Consider the following 20,149-nt stretch of genomic DNA (forward strand, 5'->3'; position numbering starts at 1 on the left):
CATTCGGGCCACAGACTAAAAGATAACTTCCATCTTAGTGTCGTTGTCGATTTGTAAACTTTGCTGGAGTTGTCTTAAAAAAAACCTTCCCGCCTCTTTCTGCAGCCAAGCCAATCGAAATGTGAATAATAAATAACACTGTATATAAGTAGCTGCAAATAATTTAAATGCCAAGAACTTTACATTCCAACCAGCTTCACGTTAAACACAGAACTGAGGGTTAGAGCCCGGCCAATGGGGACGTTGATATCAAATCCTTTACAGAGAAATGTAATCGATATTTTATAATCAAATCAAAAACTTTATTGTGAATAACTATATAAAAAAAAAGAAAACACAAATACAACCAAATATATAGAACTTAACAAATGTTTAGTTTGTAAAATAAAAGTCTGATATCGGCCGCTGTGATCGACCAATCGGTGAGTCGGTCGGGCTCTAATTAAAACGATGACGATAAGCAGCAGGTGTGAACGACCACGCGCTCCGTCCCGTCACAGAACTGGAAGGTGAAGCGATGGAAGCTGCTTATTGTGATTTGTTTTAGTTCCGTGTGCTCCGATGCTAAAGATCCTTCAGCTTTGAGACTCCGTTATTCTCCAATTGAGTCATTGAAAAGTTTAAACCGTCTTTCACTCTAAACAATATTCCTCCCGCTGCCCGGAGATGAAGCCAAAAGATCCCGGATACGAAACGCCGCCGTCTTGCGCTGACGATCTCAGAGTCTATTGAATAGTTTTATCCCGTTTTTACATCATCAGATAACTTATTAAACCCCAAACTTCTCCGAAACATGAAGACTTGAACAATGAGAATGATCTAAAATGACAGAAACCTTCTTTGAGAAACGTTTATGTAACTTTGACTTTTTATTTAGGTCCCATGTACCATTCGCTAACATGGAGGAGCTTTGATCTTGTGTGTATAACTAGTAAAAGGCTGTTTTTTAAAACATGGTCTAATAACATTCAGATAAAAGTAACTCTAGTGTTGTGGTGATTCAGTTAAAAGGAGTTTCTCCAAATCCTAGAATCCTGGAAATCGACACTCGTCTGTTTTTTCAAACTGCTCAACTGTTATTTAAGTCGGTGCCTGAGCTTCGTCCCTTTTTCTCCGATAACCGGCTGAGAGAAAGTCGTCCTCCAGCTTCGAGACGTTTCCCTCGAGGAACGCCAACAACACCCAGAATGTATTTTCTTTTCCAATCCTCCACCAATCTACCGTCAATGTGCGTTTTGTCGAATGTAGGCGTGGTGAACAAACCTGTTAAACAAAACCAGCGACTATCGAATCTTAACACTAATTCAATGCACTCTTAACGCTATGAATGCATTGGCACTTATGCAAAACGTCAGCTTGCACACAGGAACGTGTGTGCGACGGTAACGAGCTGACGACAAGTCACAGGTCACAGGTCTGGTTTCACAGGGACGTGGTTTTCATTCTGCGCCAAACGAGTCTGAAAATGAATCAAACTCATTGTTTTGTTTGGACAAACCTCTGAAACGGTTGAAGATGCATATAAGCTCATTATCTCAGCTGCTGGTGGTAGTTACAGGTTTCTATCCCTTTTTGTTACTGCACAGCGCCGGGGGAAAAAACCCTACCTCCTATGAAACTACATTTAAATCCACTGGATCCAGATTTTAATTCTGATCTGCATCAAACGGTTCTCTCATAAATATCAGTCCTCTAATTATTCCTGATTTTGTTCAAGATCCATGAATTCTTCGATCAAGTTTTGTGGAAATCCATGAAGTAGTTTTTATATAATCCTGCTGAAAAAGAAATAAACGAACAGAAGTGGAAGTAAAGATGAATACGTTTTGCATTCAGCAGAAATCAGACCTGCGATCTCCTTGGTAACCGTGTGAACGATTTAAACTTTGTTTTTGTTTTTTTTCTCGTAAACGGACGATAAAGTTTTAGAAACAGGAAAATGTGTAGTTTTGTTTTTTTTGTCAGACTTAATTTTTTTTAACTTCAGTTTTCTAACAAGCAAACAAAGCCATTACAAAAAAAAAAAACATGTGAATTTGAGATAAAGGCATTCTGGGAAATATTTTCTGGCAGAGTTGTCGGCATTATCAAAGATACGAATATGTTCTTCCTCCAGCGTCAGGCCGAGGACGTCACGGTGTCGTAGAACACGTCGTACAACTGCCTCGGACCTGGTTTGTTCATCTTCTCATCCAGGAAGTGAGCTAAAGCAAAAACGTCCCAAACTCTTGAACTCTTCCTTTTGCGGAGGAAGCTGCTGAAGCTTCTCATGAATGTTTTTGGACTCGAGCTCAAAACAAACCAATATCCATGTCGTGATTACGGCTCCGTCTGATGTATGGAGGTTAACTGTGCTGGTGCAGCTGTGACTCAACATATCAGAGGAAAATATTTCCCCCGTTGCAACTCAAATATGTAACATTAACGGTCCAAATCTAACCGACTGTAGAGAAGATCCACTCGTCTGCTTCTTCCCCTCCAGCTTCCTCTCTTCCTTGGCAGGCTGTGGTAGTGGAGGTAACTTATTTACTGTTTTGTAACACACAAGAAAAACCTGCAAGACTTTGTACTAATTTTCAAATAAAGAGGCTTTGATACCAACACAGTTTGTCTACTGGATTTATTCTGATATCTTTACAATGATGAATGATTAGTGACACTTTTTCCAGAAGGACTTTTTTTTTTGGGATAGTCTAATTTTTATTTAAGATATTTACAGTGTTACAGACAAAAGACAAAGAAAAATAATCGACTTGTTACCACGTGCTGATTTGTTTGCTGCTCTGTGACAGGAACTACTGAGCTACACGCGCTGATAGAACTGGGGGTCTTAAAAAGCTGCTTCAACGCTACGCACACGTTATTCCAGTCATTAAAACGATCACAGCGCAGGAAGGAAGGGGCGGGGAGCTGAACACGTCGCAGCCTGGTGATGCCTTGACGATGGAGTGCATGCTGGGATCTTTCTTTAGGGAGAGGATCTGGTGCTGGAAGTGCAGAGCAGTGCTCCATCCGCCACGGACATAAAAAGAAAAGCAGCAAAGAGCAACAGAAAGAATGAACGGATACAGACGAGTGCATAGTGATCTGGTCCCAGAAGCCACCAGTGATGCAGGGAGAAGCAAAGTGTGTTTCAGGTTTCAAACCCCCCCCGACTTCCAATCTCACCCCCGACTGTCTGCCACCAGGCACATCTTGGTAATCAACAGAACTTCTCCCAGGATTCAGCTTGTTTAGTTTTCTCTTCAAAGCGGGATTGGAAAGGGAGCGACAGGCCTCTAGTGACGCCTGGTGGTAGAGTGAGAGAAAGGCAGCGACCTGTGGACTCATTGCTTGTTGAGGCTCCAGAGGGGGTCCAGGCAGCCGAGCGGGTCTTCACCTTTGTCCCCCCGTTTCCCGTGGAGACCCTGACCCTCCACCGGCTGCAGGAAGCTCTGCTTGGTCACCCGCTGCTTCCCCCGGCCCCCTCCCTCCATGGAGAAGGCCTCTGGCGTCATCGAGGCCAAAAGCTCCAGGGACGAAGGAGCAGAGGAAGCGGGAGGTGGGACGACGCTCGGCACAGCCTCTGCTGGGGGGGAGGTGGAGACGATATCCAGGCCGTTGGGAGGAGGTGGGGAGTGGGCAGGTGAGGAGAGGGGCGGGCTGAAGGAGGAAGGGGGCTGGGTATCTGTCGGCGGGTCGGCGTCCTGGAACAGCTGGATGTCTGTACCCAGAGAGTCCAGGTCGGGTAAGATGGAGCCGACCGGCTCCTCAGCCTGCTCCATGGCCGGGTCTGTGGCGCTGGGCGGCCGGATGCTGAGCTTGGCGATGGTGGCCTGGATGGAGCTGATGGGCATGTCTCCGCCCAGGACGATATCCTGCTGCGACTCCTGTCTCGTGTAAGGCTGCAGAGAGACGGTTCAGAGAGGACAGGAAGGTTCAGGTTAACAAGAGGAGACACTCGCAGAAATGAAACGGCCTCGATCTACTGAAGTGACAGAAGCACCACTAGTACCTTGAACTAGTAGAAATCCTTCGGAACAATCAGGGACACAAAACAAATATAACGTTAAAGTTCAGATGAAAACGTCTCAACAGTCGAAAAATGTTGTTTGGCCTTATGACCTTTTACATGATTTTGATGTCTTACAATACTTGCTGTTCGTCTTTAAAGCTACTTTCAGATTTGCACTGAACTCGAGGGACAGTCTGAGAAGACAAATGTCCAAGTGAGATTAATGGGACATTCTCCGGAGCTTCTCCGACCAGGACCCGAGTAAAAACTGTTGTATAATCTAACATGACACACAACCAGTAGGTTTTTCCACTTATTTTACCTTTCAATCAAAAATGAAAAACATTTACTGGTCCCAGATTCTTCCACACCAGTATTTACTTCACTGTACATGGGACAGATTTCTTTTGATTCTGGAATGTTGGTGGGACAAAAAGAACAAAATCGATTATCCCCTCAAACAGTTTTGGAGATTTTTCTAACATTCAAGTTGTTAAATAGTCTCCATGACGACCTGAGGGCAGCCGAGCCTTTTGTTGTCTCTGTACAAAGACACAAATATGTGGCTGATGGATCCGCGAACCACGTCAAGTATTTTAGGTGACAAACCTTCGTGGCTGCAGAGTTGGTGTTCTTGCTGCAGGTGGCGGTGGTGATGCCGTGGCGCTGCAGGACGTTCTCCGCGTGCTTCAACACGGACTCATAGCAGTACTTCAGGTGCAGCTGGAGACGAGACAGACAGGAGGACGTTAACATGAAGCTTCTAATATCTGAGAATCTATTCCCCCTGAGGATCAGATGTTAAATTAGATTTCGATTTATTTCTGTGTATCTGACCTTCTCCTGGAGCATGTTCTTCCTCTGCTGTCTCATCTTCTTCACCAGCAGGGGCAGATCTGGGATCCCGTTTCCCGCCTCCAGCTCCTGCAGCGCCGCGTACAGCAGACAGAAGGCGCCGGTGCGTCCGACACCCGAGCTGAGGCAGGAAACAGACGGGTACGTTTTAAAGATTTAAGAAACACTGCTCTCAAATCACAGACCCCGACCCCTCACACAGACAGGACGTTATCGGCTGGTGTTAACTTCCATTTTGAATATATACCTGCAGTGCACCACAACAGGTGTGTGTAAGGGCCTCTGGTGGAGGTAGTGTCCGTGGACGTCCTGGATGAATCGGAGCAGGTTGCTCTTGCTCTCAGGAAGACCCCTGAGGACGAACATGGAGAAACGATGACGACTCGGTGTGAAACACTTGTTATTTAAGAGAAACTAGTTTATATTGCGAGTATCTTAGAACCTGACTTACAGCTCCGGCCAGTTGGTGAACTGGAGATGGACGACGGTGCGCTTCAGGCTCTGGTCGCGGTACTGCAGGCTGATCATTCGCTCCACGTGTGTCGGTGCCGTCTTCTGCGTGGTCAGGCTGAGCGTGATCGGTCCCTGAGAGAACTGCTTGCCGCGCTCTGTCGGGAAGTAGCGCAGAACTTTTCCCTGTGAGAGACAACAAGATAAGAACGTTAAAAACAGACGATAAGACAACGAGTACAATATAACATCATAATATTAAAGAGATGATCTGTATCAAAAGATATTTCAGGAAAAACAAACTTTAAGACTAAAAGTTAACCAAACTAAACTTGGTACCTTATCAAGCTCCTGCTCACACACCAACATGACTATCAGAGACACCTTCTGCTCGTACACCATCAGCCAGAAGTCTGCCGCTGTGCCGGAGAGGGGAGCTTGTGTGGCGATAAGGCGAGGGCAGTACGGTGACAAGTCCTCCACGTAGCTGGCATTGATGTAGTCGTCTTTGCCGGACTGCAGCATCACGCGGTTGAGGTCGTAGGGCATGACGTCCTGGTGACGGTTCTTCATGGTGTAGCAGCGGGCGATGGCGATGGACAGCTGACGGGCGTCTTTCTCCTGCTGTTCCTGGAGCTCTTTCCAGCGGGCGTCCAGCACTGACAGGCCACCCTCGGTCTCAGAGGGGTGCTCCAGGGAATCTACTTGGGCTCTGTAACGTTCCAGTTCACTATGAAGCTGGGCAACACGCTCTGGGGCTTGGTACGGGTCACCCTGGATCAGGAGAACTGCCTGGGTGCTTTTCTTCCGACGCTCCCCGTCCTGTGGGTCAGCTTTAGTCGGTTGCAGGACATTGGTCGGGGCCTTGGGGCCTCCGGGTTGGCTCTCTGGGCTCGAGGAGAGGAGGTCGTCTGTGCTTGAGTTCTGGCGTTGAAAAAGCGACGTGGAGGGAGAGACAGCAGAGGGAGAGGGAAGAGTGGATGGTGCTGTGCCTCCGGGGGTGGGGGTTGGTGTGGGTCTCTGCTGGGGGTTCAGACCCAGAGATGTAGGGCCTGGAGAGGGAGATGGAGAGGGGGAAGGTGAAGGGGAAGGAGGGACGGGTGGTTGAGCAGGTGAGGGCTGGATCATGTGCTGAGCAGAGGGAGCATGCGGACCATGGGGTCCCATGGCAGTGGGCTGCTGTGGGGCACTTGGAGGTACATTAGGGCCTGGAGCTGAAGGGTACATAGTAGAAGGCTGTGGATGAGTCATGGGGAGTGGGGCCTGAGGTTGGGGGGCTGCTGGCTGTGGGGCCAGGGGCTGCTGAGGCATCATCAGCCCCTCCTGGGTAGCACACTCCCCCAGAGTGAGGGGGCTGAGCCTGGGGCTGCCCGGGCATCCGAATAGGCTGCTGGGGCATGTTTGGTATAGGAGGCTGTCCGGGTGGGGGTGATGCTGATGCTGTTGGGGTAGTGCACCGGGGGGCATTTGTGGCATAGGGCCCCTTGGCAGGTGGACCTGAGGACCAGGGACCATATGAGGTTGTGAGGCAGGGGGCATCTGTGGGTGCATTGCAGGGTGAATGGGCTGGCCGGTGGGGGCATGTAGTTCTGTGAGACTGGTGGCATTGGCTGACTTGTGGGGGCATCTGGGGTCTGGGACCTCCTGGCATCTGCATCTGTGGGTGTGGCGGCATCTGCTGGGCATTGGGGGGCATTGACATTTGTTGTTGCTGTTGTGGCAACATGTGTTGGTGAGGGAGTCCAATGGGCATCTGTTGGTTGGGATGGGGCAGGTAGGGCTGTGACACGGGGGGTGCTGGTTGAGACGTTGCAGGCATTTGGGGGTGGGCAGTTTGAGGTGGCCTGGGTATGGAGCCTGGCATCATCTGAGGGTGCTGCTGGGGCCCATAGCCCTGCGGAGGCTGATAGCCTTGTGGGATCTGAGGTCGCGGCTGGAAGCCATTTTGCATCTGCCCTGGGAATGCCTGCTGGTACTGTGGAGGAACGCCAGGCTGTTGTGGCATATATCCATGAGGGTAGCCTTGCTGGGTCTGGAGGTGAGGGCCGGGCATTGGTGCAGGCTGATAGCCCTGAGGCAGCTGTTGCCCCATGGCTTGGGGGTAGTGCTGTGGATGTTTCTGCTGCTGGGGTTGGGGTGCAGGAGTTTGGCTTGGGCCTCGAAGCGGCATCCCTGGTTGGTGCATAAAGTGGGGATAGACACCCATCTGTGGCGGTACAGCGTAGCCAGCTGAGTGTGGGTGGTGCGGTGTTGGGGCGTAGCTGGGGATCGGGGCCTGAATGCTGTCCACAGTGGTAGTCGAGGGTCGGACTGGTGTCGGTTGGGGAGCATGAGGAGGTGGTGGCCGATAACCTGACACCGTCTGCATTTGTGGAGGCATCTGGGGATGGTGTCCATGTGGCAGAGCTCCTGAAGTAGGAAACTGAGCAATCCGTGCCAAAAGTTCTGGAGGTGGCAGGTTGGCGGGGAAGCGAGGAAGACCAGCAGCTGGAGCACCAGGCCAAGGCAGAGAGCTGCTGCCACCCAGGTTCACACCAGGGGGGATGTAGGCTTCAGGACCGGGGTGACGAGCGGTGGTGAGGGAGGGAATGTCAGGGGGGAGGCTGCGGAGCTCGTCAGGTAAGTCACCTCCCAAGGCCAATATGGCTGCACTGAGCTGGGCCAGTTCCGGGTCGTCCAGGCTCGAGCAGGCAGAGTCGTTATCTGGATTTTTTGGCCTCAGGGAGGGCTTTGCTGCGGTGGGTCGAGCTGGGGGCTTCTTCTGGGTCTCTCTGAGGAAAACACAGTAAAGAGCATGAGAAGAGCATTCAAATGTCACCTTTAGAAGACTGAAACTTAATAGAGACTGAAACATTCCCCTCACTTTTCCAGCACTGGCTTCCTCTCCTCTGTTCTCATCTGACACAAGCCCTTCGATCTCTCCAGCAGACGGGACGCTTTGGCCTCCAGGTCATCGTAGAACTCTTTCCCCTCCTGGGACTTCTTCATCAGGTCCTCGTAGGCTTCGTACGAGCCCACCAGGCCCTGGACGGTGGCGTTCCACTGCTGCTCGGTCTGGCTCAGGCCCTTGCGAACTGAGGCGTACTGGACATTAGCCTCCGTCAGGGCCTTCAGGATGTTCTCCTGAGCTGCCAGGTTCTGCTCGATGTAAACCTTCACCTGCTCGTACTTCTTCAGTTGGTCCTCAAATATGCGCTGGAAGGACAAAGGGTTGGTTGAGATCTCACATGTAAAAAAAATACAATTACAAGTCCAAGAGTTCAGGCAGATCTCCCTTGAATCATTTTTTTTTGTTTTAAAGTGACAGTGGTGTTTTGTGTGGCCTTGAGGGAACCACCTGCGACCACATACCTTCATGTCCGCCCGCTCCGTGGTGACGAGGGTGGAGGTGATGTCGTCGTGCTGGATGAGGTCACGGAGCTGTTTCTCCAAAGAGCCTCTCTGTTCTCTCATTTCCTGGACCTTCCCAAGGATCCGCTTCATGCACTGCAGCCCGGCGACTTCCTCTGCGCACACACACACACACACACACAGACACACACAGGGTAACACACACAATTTAGAACTACATGATGTGATGAAAATTAAACACAACTGATGTCATAATATCATCTCCAGACCTGGTCATTCTCAAAAGCCTTTTATTGATGATTTCTTCACCTGTTGTTTTCTTATTCTTTAAATAGAAATATGCATCAAGAGGCTTTTTAACAAATTTTTTATAAACATGAAAGACTTGTATTGAATATACTGAAATCTTAACATTCTTTGATGTCCTTGTATTTTACACTGATGGTAACTTGCCAGACTTTTCTCTAGCAGGAAAGAAAAAAATGCTTTCTCATCAAACACACCTTCACTAAGTTGGGGCCGGGGCAAGGCCTCTCTCAGACTTTCCAGTGGCCCCCCCAGCAGACGCAGGTTGCTGATGTGCAGGTTCATGGCGCGGTGGAGCTCCGTGTTGGTGAAACTCGCCTTCTCGTGGGCCTCCATGTACTTCTCCAGGTCCCTGTGGATCTCGGCCAGAGCCTGGCCCTGTGCTGCCGGGTGGATGTCGCCCGCCGAGGGGCCGATGACCTCCTGCAGGATTCGCTCGCTGGTCTCATCTTCCTCCAGGACGTCTCTGATCTCCCTCAGTGAAGACTCCACATCAGTGAAGACGCCTGAAAGCACTGCACAGATGTGATAGAGAGGTAAACACCAACAATCAAGAAATGTTACAAAACCAAAACTTTAAATATGTCTATACAACAATTTGGGGCAGACATGATTTCCCTTACCCTGCATGGATTGGATGAGGCTCTTGACGGTGTCGGGTCGGACACTGAGCGCGGCACATTTCTCCATCAGGACGGGGGGGATGTGACTGTACATGTCCAGGTTGTCCACAGACTCCGGCTCCAAGCCCAGGGAGTCCATGAACTGCCTGTGAGACGAAACCAGTCAGTTTACACTGGGTACAGAGTCTGCTCAAATTAAAATCAGTAGTAATATTAACTTTCAAACTTTCCAATGATCTTTTTTTGGGGTTTACAGACATTTTGGGTTAAGAGATCAACTGGGAATGGTAGATTTTAAACGAGTTGGAGTTACCACTTGAAATAGTATAATGTTATTATGAAAAGTGACAGGACCACAGTTTGCACTTTGCACAGCCGCAGCATATTAATTATGAAATGAGTACATTCATGTTCATGTCTAAGTAACAGTACAGACTAGTGGCTACTGTGAGAAATGCCCTGAAACTGAATATAAACATAAATACACATATTTTCTACATCGTTTATTCTGTAAAATAAAAGCTTCACATCTCAAAACATTAACGTTGATATCTCTGAAGAGTTTTTTTAAGGCTCCACACACTCATGTACTCACTCTAGTGTTTCGTTCTTGCTTTCTATCTTGGTCATGATGTCCCTCAGCAGCTTGGCCTTCTCCTCACTGGAAAAACAGAAAGTAACCACAGACATCAATTAACTTTAATCATGAAGGACTGAACACAGTATTTATTTCACCGTTCTGAGATGAACTACCTGTAAAGAGAAGACGCTTCATGTGCAGCCATCGGCACCAACTTGGAGAACAGGTCTGGTCCAGTGACGCTGGGGTCTGTGGGGTTGACTGGGAGGGCTTTGACCAGTGGTGCACCTAGAGGGGAAATAACAAGAGGAGAAGAGATCATGATGCTGAGAGATGAAGACATTAGTCAGTCAGCAAAAGAATCATTTAACACTGTTAAACAAAGAGCTGTTCATAACAGATACATATCAACATCACACTTCTACATGGAAACGCATTAAAACAGTGATAATATTAGTTGTGAGTCATCACAGCAGCGTGAACATACTCGAGCTTCACGTTACCTTTGACTGAGGCCAGAGTTTCCAGAGAAGGAACTGTCTCGTGATAGATGAAGTCATTGTCCTTTTTGGCTGAATTGAACCTAGAGGTCAAAAGAAAAACATGTTCACACACTGAAAACCACCAGTGAAACTACAGGAAACGACTGAAACTGTGACACAAAGAATGAAGTGCTCACTTTCCACCGATAACATCCATGGTGAACCTCAATGCCTCTTGCACGCTGTCAGGTTGACCCTGGTTGTAACAAGACAGGAAACACACGGTTACAGAGACAATAAAACATTACACTAATGTGTTGCTGGTGAGAAAGTGCTTTTCTACCTTCGCCAGCTTGATGGCTTCACTGAGTTTATCCATGGAGCTCTGCAGGTACGCCAACTGGTGGAAACAGAAAATACAAATGTGAGTAGGAACAGAGAAACATGGAGGGAAGTGGAAAAATGGACTGAGGAAGCTCTTAATTTCTGTCCTGAATAAATAGTTAAAAACACAAAGCGCACCCTGATGGTAAGAGTAAAAAACTGCATGGTCCTACCCGCTCTCCGTACTTCTGCTGCTCCTCCGCCTGTTTTCCCATGTGAAGCTGTAGAGAAACAACACAGAGATAACGGAGGAAGGTGAATGTGATGAAGTGAACGTCAGTATTAAAACAACACACACTCACAACCACTCGCTCATCGGACTCACGTGTGCAATGGAAGCAAAGTAGTAGATCTTCATCTGAACCAGTTTCTTCCAGTCCTTCTGGATCTTCCCCAGCATGGAGGCCGTCTCCGAGTTCTCCAGAGCCCTGCAGGCCTCTTTGTAGTAATCCACCACCTGCAGCAGCACAGCCAGTTATCACCTGCTCAAGATTTCACTGTTGATTGATAAGATTATTAAATATAATTCATATTAAATCATAAGACATTGACCTGAGCGCTGATACGGGCAACAAGGAAACTCTTCCTGTTGTCCAACATGGATTTCTCCAGAAGACACTCCTGAGCCTGACCCTAGGAAGGAGACACAGAGTGATGAGACACTTTCCTGTGTGTGTCTGTGTGTGTGTGCGTATGAGTGTGTTACCTACCAGCATGAGGTTAATGTTAAGGTTAAGGATCTGGTGGCTCATGTCCACACTGAAGTTGTGGCTGAAATGGTCTCTCAGGTAGGAGAAGGCTCCAGCTGAGCACTGGAAGTGGGTACATGACACCTTCATGCCCTGGACACGAAGCAGAGGGTCAGAGGGACTGTGTGGACATAGTGCACAGTGTGTGTGTGTGTGTGTGTGTGTGTGTGTGTCTGCGTGTGTCTCACCTCCTCAGACACCCTGTTATCCATGGCTCCCAGCATGGAGTGCAGGGCCCCTATGGAGAATGAAAACAAGGAGTCGAGTTGGAGACTGTTACAGGATAAATTCACACTTTTCCACGTCAATCTTAAAACAATACTGACAAATGTATGTTGAAAGAGTTATGGGTCACTCATACTGTTCCTTTAAAAGGTTGTACAAGAGCAGATCTGTGTGTGTCAGTATGTGGACAACTCACTTCAGTCTATTCACAGGTGGTGAATTGTTTTCATGAGAATCCACAGATTTCTCTACGTGACTCAACTCACCAAGATTGTAGAGGATGCAGGCTTGTTCATAGCTGATGTCGTCATGAGTGACTGTTTTTCCAGAGAAGATCTCAGTCCTGCACACAAGCAAAAATTAGTATTAGTAAAATTAGTATTTGACTAGAATACTGGAAATTCAATGGATATTGGACATCATTTCGTGGACAGATAACATTTGGAAAGTTACATTTACTTCCTGCTATTTTATTCCCCTCTGTACTTTAAGATTTCCGGCAGTGAACTGACATTTGTGTCGTGAGAGTGACTCTAAAAAAAGATCCAGACCTCAGGAAGAAATAGTTCAGACGGCAGGAAGACGTGTGAATGTTGTGTACGGTTTGTGTTTGTGTGATTTGTTTGTAGGTTTGTGTTTGTACCATGAGATGGGCACAGCAGCCTCCTGGCTCGGCCCCATGGGCACTCGGCTCTGGAGGTAATGCAGCTGACCGAAGTACTTCCTCAACGTGCTGCATCCTTCGAAATCCCTCGTCACGTTCACCGCTCCCTGTGAAACAGACACAAACTGTGTTTCATCTCCTGTTCTTCACCAGAGCAGCAACACAATCACAACGACTCCTCTCTGTAGAGGTAAGAAGCAGTTAAATTCTCACTGGGACCAGATCAGGGATGGATCTGCAAACTGGCACCAACAGAAACGACTCTTCTACTATTAGAGTTACTAACAGGAAACAGATACAATTCAACATTTAAAAACATCATCAGCACTGATGAGCTCAACAGCCTCTTGTGTTAGAGTCTGTGGTTGAAAAGGACTAGATTTTGGTTTCCTCGAATATTATGTGTGAGATTTGTTCTGTTTAGTTTGTGTCAACTGATAATTTACCACTTCTCTTCATCCTTGTTTCCTTTAACATAGCTTATTAATCTCTGACTTAACCACAGGTTAGACCAGAAGTACAACCTTCAAGGTCGTAGGCCTCCTCCAAACAGTCAAGTTGCAGGAAACATGATCCCACTTGTCGCTTCTGGTTGTGAGTCGTAACATTTAATAACGATTTGTTTGTCTAACTAATCTGGATTATGCAAAAACTCTTCAGCTGACTTCCATGAAGTTTAGTAAAAGGCTGGAACATGACCCAAGGAAGAAGTGGATCAAAGACCCTGGAACCACAGACCCGAGCCTGAGCCTCAGAGAACCTACCTGCCGCAGAGTCTCCAGCTTCTTCAGCTGCTCATTGTAGTTGTCAGGATTCTCTCCGTAGTTCTTTAAGATGAACTGGAGGTGAAGACACAGAAAGAAAAAGTAGGTCAACACTTTAAAAAAAACAAACAGTCACTTCCTGCTTATACTGGAAAAAGAAGGCTTCTCCAGACTGGAATCACAATGTAAGATTTGAGGCCTTGGTCTTACCAACAAATCATATTTAATTAAATATCTGTTATGCAGGATAACTGCTGAGAAAATATATGATTTGACCCTGAATGTCTTTCAACTGCAGCTAATTAATTATTATGCAAATCTTTGGCCTTGAGCAAAACCAAGAGTTTGGATTCTCTTGCTCTGAAGTGCTCCCATCATGCTTTGCCAAGACTTTCCTTGTCCTCATGAGCCCCTGGAAGCAGCGGCGAGCTACTTTTTTTTTTTTGTCAGGCCAGGAAGTAAACAGCCCTGCAGACCGATTCTCTGACTGGTCCTCGTCTCTCTGTTTTTCAATGAAACGATGGAGGCAGGAAGGTCACAAGGCGACGGAAAGATGCACAATGACACAGCAACAAGACGAACATTGTCCCGCTCTGAATTCCACAAGAATCCTGATTCACTACGAGGCAAATGGAGGAAATCGTAGCTAATGTAGACACAGTACTAAATGCACAACCACTTTGGCGATAAGGAGAAGCAGCATTAACCTGTCGAATGTTAAACTTTAACTTCCTGAATGAAAACCACCACCTCTACGTTACATGTTAAACACTGAGGTCAGCAGTCATTTATAGACATGTGGCAAGAAGTGACTTCATTTGTTTCCCTCTGTGAATCACGTTTAACATTTCTGAATGAAGGTGTTGTCATGAGCAGTGCAATGAAAATAACTATCTGACAGGATTATTACTGCCGGTAACAGCAGTGACCTGAGAGGGCAAAGATCTCCTCTTTTATCTGCTTCAGGAAGGAGCTGGAAAGTTGGTCAACCGATTACAGATCGAGGGAAAAGCAAGAAGCATTCGAATGACGAGCCGGGAAACAGATGAACTACTGAGTCATTTAAATGATTAATCCAAGTACAAATAAATCAGGGACTTGTTCTACATTTCTAAAGCAAGAGCGCCAAAGTAACAGTCATAGTATTTCTGGTAATAGTCGTATATGTGGGCAGACATATTGTATATCTGAGCAATCTAGTTGTAATCATATACTTTATAGGAAAGTCTATTGATGCCTGATTTTAAACTGTTCTTTTAAAAAAATAGATGAAGTTGTTTGTTTCTCTCATGTTATCTAACCTAGTTTTGTCTGGTTCTGTTCTAGTGTTGTTTTATTCTCATGTATTTTGTAAAGCACTTTATGACCTTGTTCAGATGAAGAAGTGCCACAGAAATAAGTTATTATCTTTATTATTAGAATTATCTATAAATAAACACTTTTGTAATGCGCTCCCTTCTGATTCATGCCCTGGTCACTTCCTGTCGTGGCGACTGTAACACCGTCCTCACTGGTTTTACAAATACAACTTTACCAACGACTAAACCATCCAGAATTCTGCTGCCAGGATTATCACCTGCAGCAAATCCACATCACTGCTCATCCAGCTTCACTGGCTTCAGGTGGAATTAAGAACAACACTAGGAAACTCTCCCCTGTAAAGCCCTCTACAACCTTACTAACAGGTATGGTCCCCCTACCTCCCTCTCCATCCCTACACCTCTTCCTCAGCTTCTCCTCTCTCCATCCCAACATGTAAACTATTGGAGCCACACCTCACATGTTCAAATCACAACTCAAAACACATCTGTTTCCTTCAGTTTACCAAACAAACCATTTTACCTGTCGCTCGCTAATCACATTTAAATCTTTGATGTGCTGCTAGTTGTTTTTGTGTCTAAACTCTAAACTTATTTTAGTGTCACACATGTTGTATTGACAGTGTGTTTGTGTGTTTTACTTTTATCATACATGTGTTTATTAGTGATATATTGTCAGGTGAGCTTGGCTGTCTAAAAATACGTTGTGAAATATACCATATTATTATAAATACAGTATTATAACTCGTACAGGTTGTTGTTGTTATCCCCACAGTGAACAGAACTAGGATGAAGACTTGTAAACCACATGTTGGACTCCTGCTCCTTCACCAGATGGTTGTTTCCTCCTCTTGGTTCTGGTGCACGTGAGGATGAGATCACTGTTTGTTATCACGTGGGACTGGACCCGAGCCACCGACTAGTTACTAGTCACTAGTTCACTATGAGGTGCTGCTAGTTATCTTTGCCTCTCAACCAGAACCTGGACTGTGTCTGTGTCACACATCAAGTTGTGCGTGTGAGTCTAAAATGCGATGTGAACTAAAATGTCTCGTTATTATTATCATTATTATTAAAGTGTTATAACACGTGCAGGTTGTTCTTATCGTTCCCAGTGAACAGAACTAAGATGCAGACTTGTAAACAACATGTCAGACTCCTGCTCGTCACCAGATGTTTGTCTCCTCCTCTGACTTCAGGTGCACGTGACGATGAGATCAGAGTTTATTATTATCACGAGTTTTAACCTCCAGCTTGAATCCCACAGACTCTGTACTGGGTTTAATGGGAGTGAGCCACTTGCCGAGGAGCTAACTTCGCCCCCAGCTGCTAGCTTGTTGTGTAGCTAGCAGCTCGCTAACCATTAGCAAACAAAAGGCGGTGGTCAGAGGGATTCACACCAGCAACCGGAGCTCAGCCCCGGGCCCCCGGGGACGCGTCTCCTCCGCGGGACCGACGCAGCAGCTGGCGGTCAGACGTCGGCTTCCTGGAGGGTTTACCCGGGCGTCGGTAATCCGCGCCGGGCTGCCTCTCTCCGGCTCAGCCCTGTTGCTCCCCGGTCCCCGGTCCCCACCCCGGAGCCTCACCTGCCTGACGGCCGGGCTGAACGGGAACTCGCCCGCCTCCTTCAGGTCCAGCCAGATCATCGGCATGCGGGGCACCGCCTCCATCGCGGCGGCTGTGCGCGGCGCTCTGAGCGGGGAAGGAGCGAAGGCCTGGTCGGTGGTTCACTGACGGTTCCTCCGGGAAGAAGCAGCTTTCCTCCTCCACTGTGTCATGGCTCCATTTACACTCACACCGGAAACTGGCGAAGCACGTGACGCAGGCTCCCCTGTACGGGCCGCGGGCGGTTGTGGGAAATGTAGTCAGCCAGGAAACTAGCTTGGTTGAAGATACATGAACTGTATATAAATTACATGTGTATAATAAAACAATTCACTAATATTATATATATTTGGATATACATATTTATATATATATTGTTCTCATTTTTTAGCTTTCAATAATATCACATGAAACCAAATTTTATACCATCGAAGATCTGAACATATTATATTCTATTGGTTAATTTACTCTTACAATATAAAATAACATAATATAATATAATACAACATAATGTAATGTAATGTAATATAATAGCAGTGACAGAAAGTAGTCAACCTTTGATTCTGTAAATACAACAAATCTTGTGTGTGATTTTTTTACCATGAAGTATACAAATATTTAATTTAAAATTACAATACACAGAGAAAAAGCATCTTTTAAAATTATTTTGCTTAAGAAATTATGAGCATTTCATAGATTATTTAAATTGCAGTAATTTTCTGTGAATCAAGTTGTAATTCCAGCTCTGCAGCCTGAGAGTTAAAGTATTTACATTAAAATAAAGGAAGATATTTGTGAAGATCATTATTTGATTTGGTGCAAAACTTAAACTAAAGAAAAAACAAATACATTTTGATCTAAATATTGATGATGATATTCTCATGTGATTCTATTACATGAACTCATGTTCACCCTCTGTCTCCTCATGCGACCCTCACAGTGCTTCTCCTCTCTGTCAGCAGAGGTCACTGGTGCATCTCAGGCTGAACGAGGAGTAATGTACAAGCTGATGAGTATGAAGGCTCCACTGTTATGACTGTTATCACTGTTATGAGAGACAAAGATGACTGGCTCTTATTGTCACGATGAGGCCTCGTATTGAGTTGGAAAGATAAGAAAAGTAAAGTTTACAGAAAGAAAAACCAAAGTTCAGACTGTTTCTACTGTAACTTGATTACTTGTACATCTACTGGATATCTTTTTATCACTGTTATAAAATAATACTCCATATAACATTGTGTTAAATGTCTGTGAAACTTGTTAAAGTATCGTTTTCAATACATTTCATTATCTCGATGAATTGCCATATGTCCTGTTTTGTCCGACCAACAGTTAAAAAATATTCAATTTACAGGCAAAATAACAGCAAAAGAAGCTGAAAATTACTCAAATTATTGATAATAAATCAATTGCTTTTCCTTTCTTTCTCTGTATTGATGAGTTGATTAATCATCTTATTGTTTCAGCTGCACTAGTCTACATGTTTTACACTGGAACTCAGTCTAGACAGTAAAACATAATTTAATGTGATGAACCTCAGTCGCACTTTAATGAGCTGTATACAAGTGCACAGCATCAGTGTCTATATTCTACTTTAATGTATCTTTATTTTTAATGAATTGACTTGGCCTCGGTTTATTTACTTTATAATAATTAGAGTAAAGAAAGAGCCATTGTTTTAAATAATTCATATATATTTTTAAACATAAAAGCCCACATTAAAAAACCTACAGACGCTTCCTCTGACTCTTATTATCATATCTATATATAACGTTCATTTATAATTTACTGCCCACAGGCACAGTGTACACCACTAATGCAAATTTATTGAATTTCCTCCTTCCTCCCTGATTCCACCTGTCTCACTCACGCAGCCTCAGATAACAGACTGAATTAATCATGTGCGTAGCCGAGGTTTGAATGTAAAATATCACATTTTTAAAATGCACACAGGAGAGTAACAGTGTTGTGCTGCACAGGATTTAGTGGATTAATGTCACATTCACACATGATGTCTGAATTTTAGAATAAGCGGAGGAATGGGAGCTCTCACCTGTTTGATTTATTAAAACAGCTGCATCCCGGCTCACATTTATGAATCTGAAACTAAGTGAAGCTGACTGCGTGAAGAGGATCATTTAGATTTTTAATACTGCAGAGTGTCGGGGCTGGTGGATTACCTGTCTTCCTCGTTGTAATGTACGACACAGAGTGAGGAGGAATAATAATGTCTCACTTTCAGAAGACGAGTATGAGGAGTCGTTCCCTCAGCAGTCGACGGTTTGTGTTCACGATAAATCTGACGTGATGTGAGCGAAGCATACGAGGAGAATTAGAGACGAGGAGGTCTTATGTCATGAGCTGACGGAGAAATTACTGCAGAAGAAGACGTTTGGGGCCAAGTTTGACGAGAGCTTCATGACTCATGTTGCAACCACCGAGTCTAAGAAGTGTTTACCAGGTTGAAAAAGGTCTAATACAGTATATAACTATATACATGTTAGTCAAACCAATACATGCTGTGACTTTATTCAGTCTTCCTCCTAACTTTATTGCAGACTACACAACAGAGCTGCTCTTTTAAAGCGTCCTGGTTTCCATCCACAACGCAGCAGCAGCAGTAACAGTAATAATCATTTCTCTCTCATCATCGACCAGCTTCAGTTTAACTGTGGAGCCTTTGCTATGTTTGACTCTGCAGCCCAGAGAGTGACTGCACAGAAAATAAATGTGTAATTCTCAACCAGCTCAATGTTATTTGAATAGTGCCAAGTCACAGCGTTTATATAATATCTCAAGGTTCTTTAAGGTCGAGACCTGACAATATTTCATAAGAATAAAAAACTCTGCCTCCACCGGTTGCGGAGGGATGAGAAAAATGGGGGGGGGGAGAGAGAGAGCGAGAGGGGGAGAGACCAGGAACAGTTGTGTAAGTGTCATATTTAAACTCTGTCAGACATAATGATTTTATTAATGATAGCAGATAATAATAACAAACACAAAAATCACAATAATAATCATAATAATAATCATAATCACAATAATAATATTAATAATAATAATACACAATCATTTGTGGTTAAATAAATCTCAGTATTGTGTTAAATGTCTTTGCATAAAGATAAAAAAAATCGTAATGAATCTGTTGGTGAGGGTGAGGAGCAGCTGCTCTTCGTCTGTTAAAGTTATGACAGTGTGATGATATGATCCTTATTGTGTCACAGTTAATTATTTGGATCCTGAGTTATATTTAACTATAGTTTTGTCATAATAAATAGCAAAACACAAAAGTTTAACAAGAGTGAAAGTGTTCTGAATAAATACAAATGACAAGTCACTGATCTTTGAAGATCATTGTTCTCATTTGAAATTTTGCAGATGCAAAACTGTGATATACTTCAGTAATATTGCAAACATATTCTAATTATTATCGTGTATTATTAATATAAGACGGGGTTGATAATGACTTTGTGGCCAAAAGTGTCAAATATGATTATTCCAAAATTCCTCCTGTTATATTTTCTGTTTACAGACCCAGACCTGTGTCCACATACTTCTGGCCACATGTCAGTTCAGTCCTACCCCCCCAACCTTCGCTCTCATCCCTTCCTTTTTCCCTCCTCCTTTTCTCGCCACCAGGAGGCGCCGTGCATCAGTGCAGAGCGGCTGGGCTGACATCGATGCCAAAAGATGTGCTGAAGATGACAGCGCTGCAGGAGCGGCTGGATCCCCTGCTGAGCTGCGGAGCTGCGGAGCTGCAGAGCACCACACCATCACTGGCTCTGCAAGTTGGACAAG

General features: G+C 45.3%; 1 protein-coding gene across 1 annotated transcript; it reads right to left on the bottom strand.

The window, feature by feature from the left end:
- Positions 1-2,605: 2,605 nt before the first annotated feature.
- ptpn23a (protein tyrosine phosphatase, non-receptor type 23, a) lies at positions 2,606-16,556 on the bottom strand. The gene is given in 28 exon segments (XM_035163220.2): positions 2,606-3,884; positions 4,604-4,717; positions 4,832-4,970; positions 5,097-5,201; positions 5,301-5,485; positions 5,639-6,614; positions 6,616-6,731; positions 6,734-6,876; positions 6,879-6,917; positions 6,920-8,070; positions 8,163-8,494; positions 8,651-8,805; positions 9,154-9,471; positions 9,580-9,725; positions 10,175-10,240; positions 10,333-10,447; positions 10,663-10,742; positions 10,839-10,897; positions 10,985-11,041; positions 11,199-11,246; positions 11,351-11,482; positions 11,578-11,658; positions 11,736-11,867; positions 11,963-12,012; positions 12,266-12,342; positions 12,643-12,770; positions 13,428-13,502; positions 16,333-16,556. Coding segments are annotated over 28 exon segments (5,661 nt in total). The 5' UTR covers positions 16,417-16,556; the 3' UTR covers positions 2,606-3,326.
- Between the last annotated feature and the right edge of the window lie 3,593 nt (positions 16,557-20,149).

This window comes from Hippoglossus stenolepis, chromosome 8, assembly GCF_022539355.2.
Source record: "Hippoglossus stenolepis isolate QCI-W04-F060 chromosome 8, HSTE1.2, whole genome shotgun sequence".
NCBI lineage: Eukaryota > Metazoa > Chordata > Actinopteri > Pleuronectiformes > Pleuronectidae > Hippoglossus > Hippoglossus stenolepis.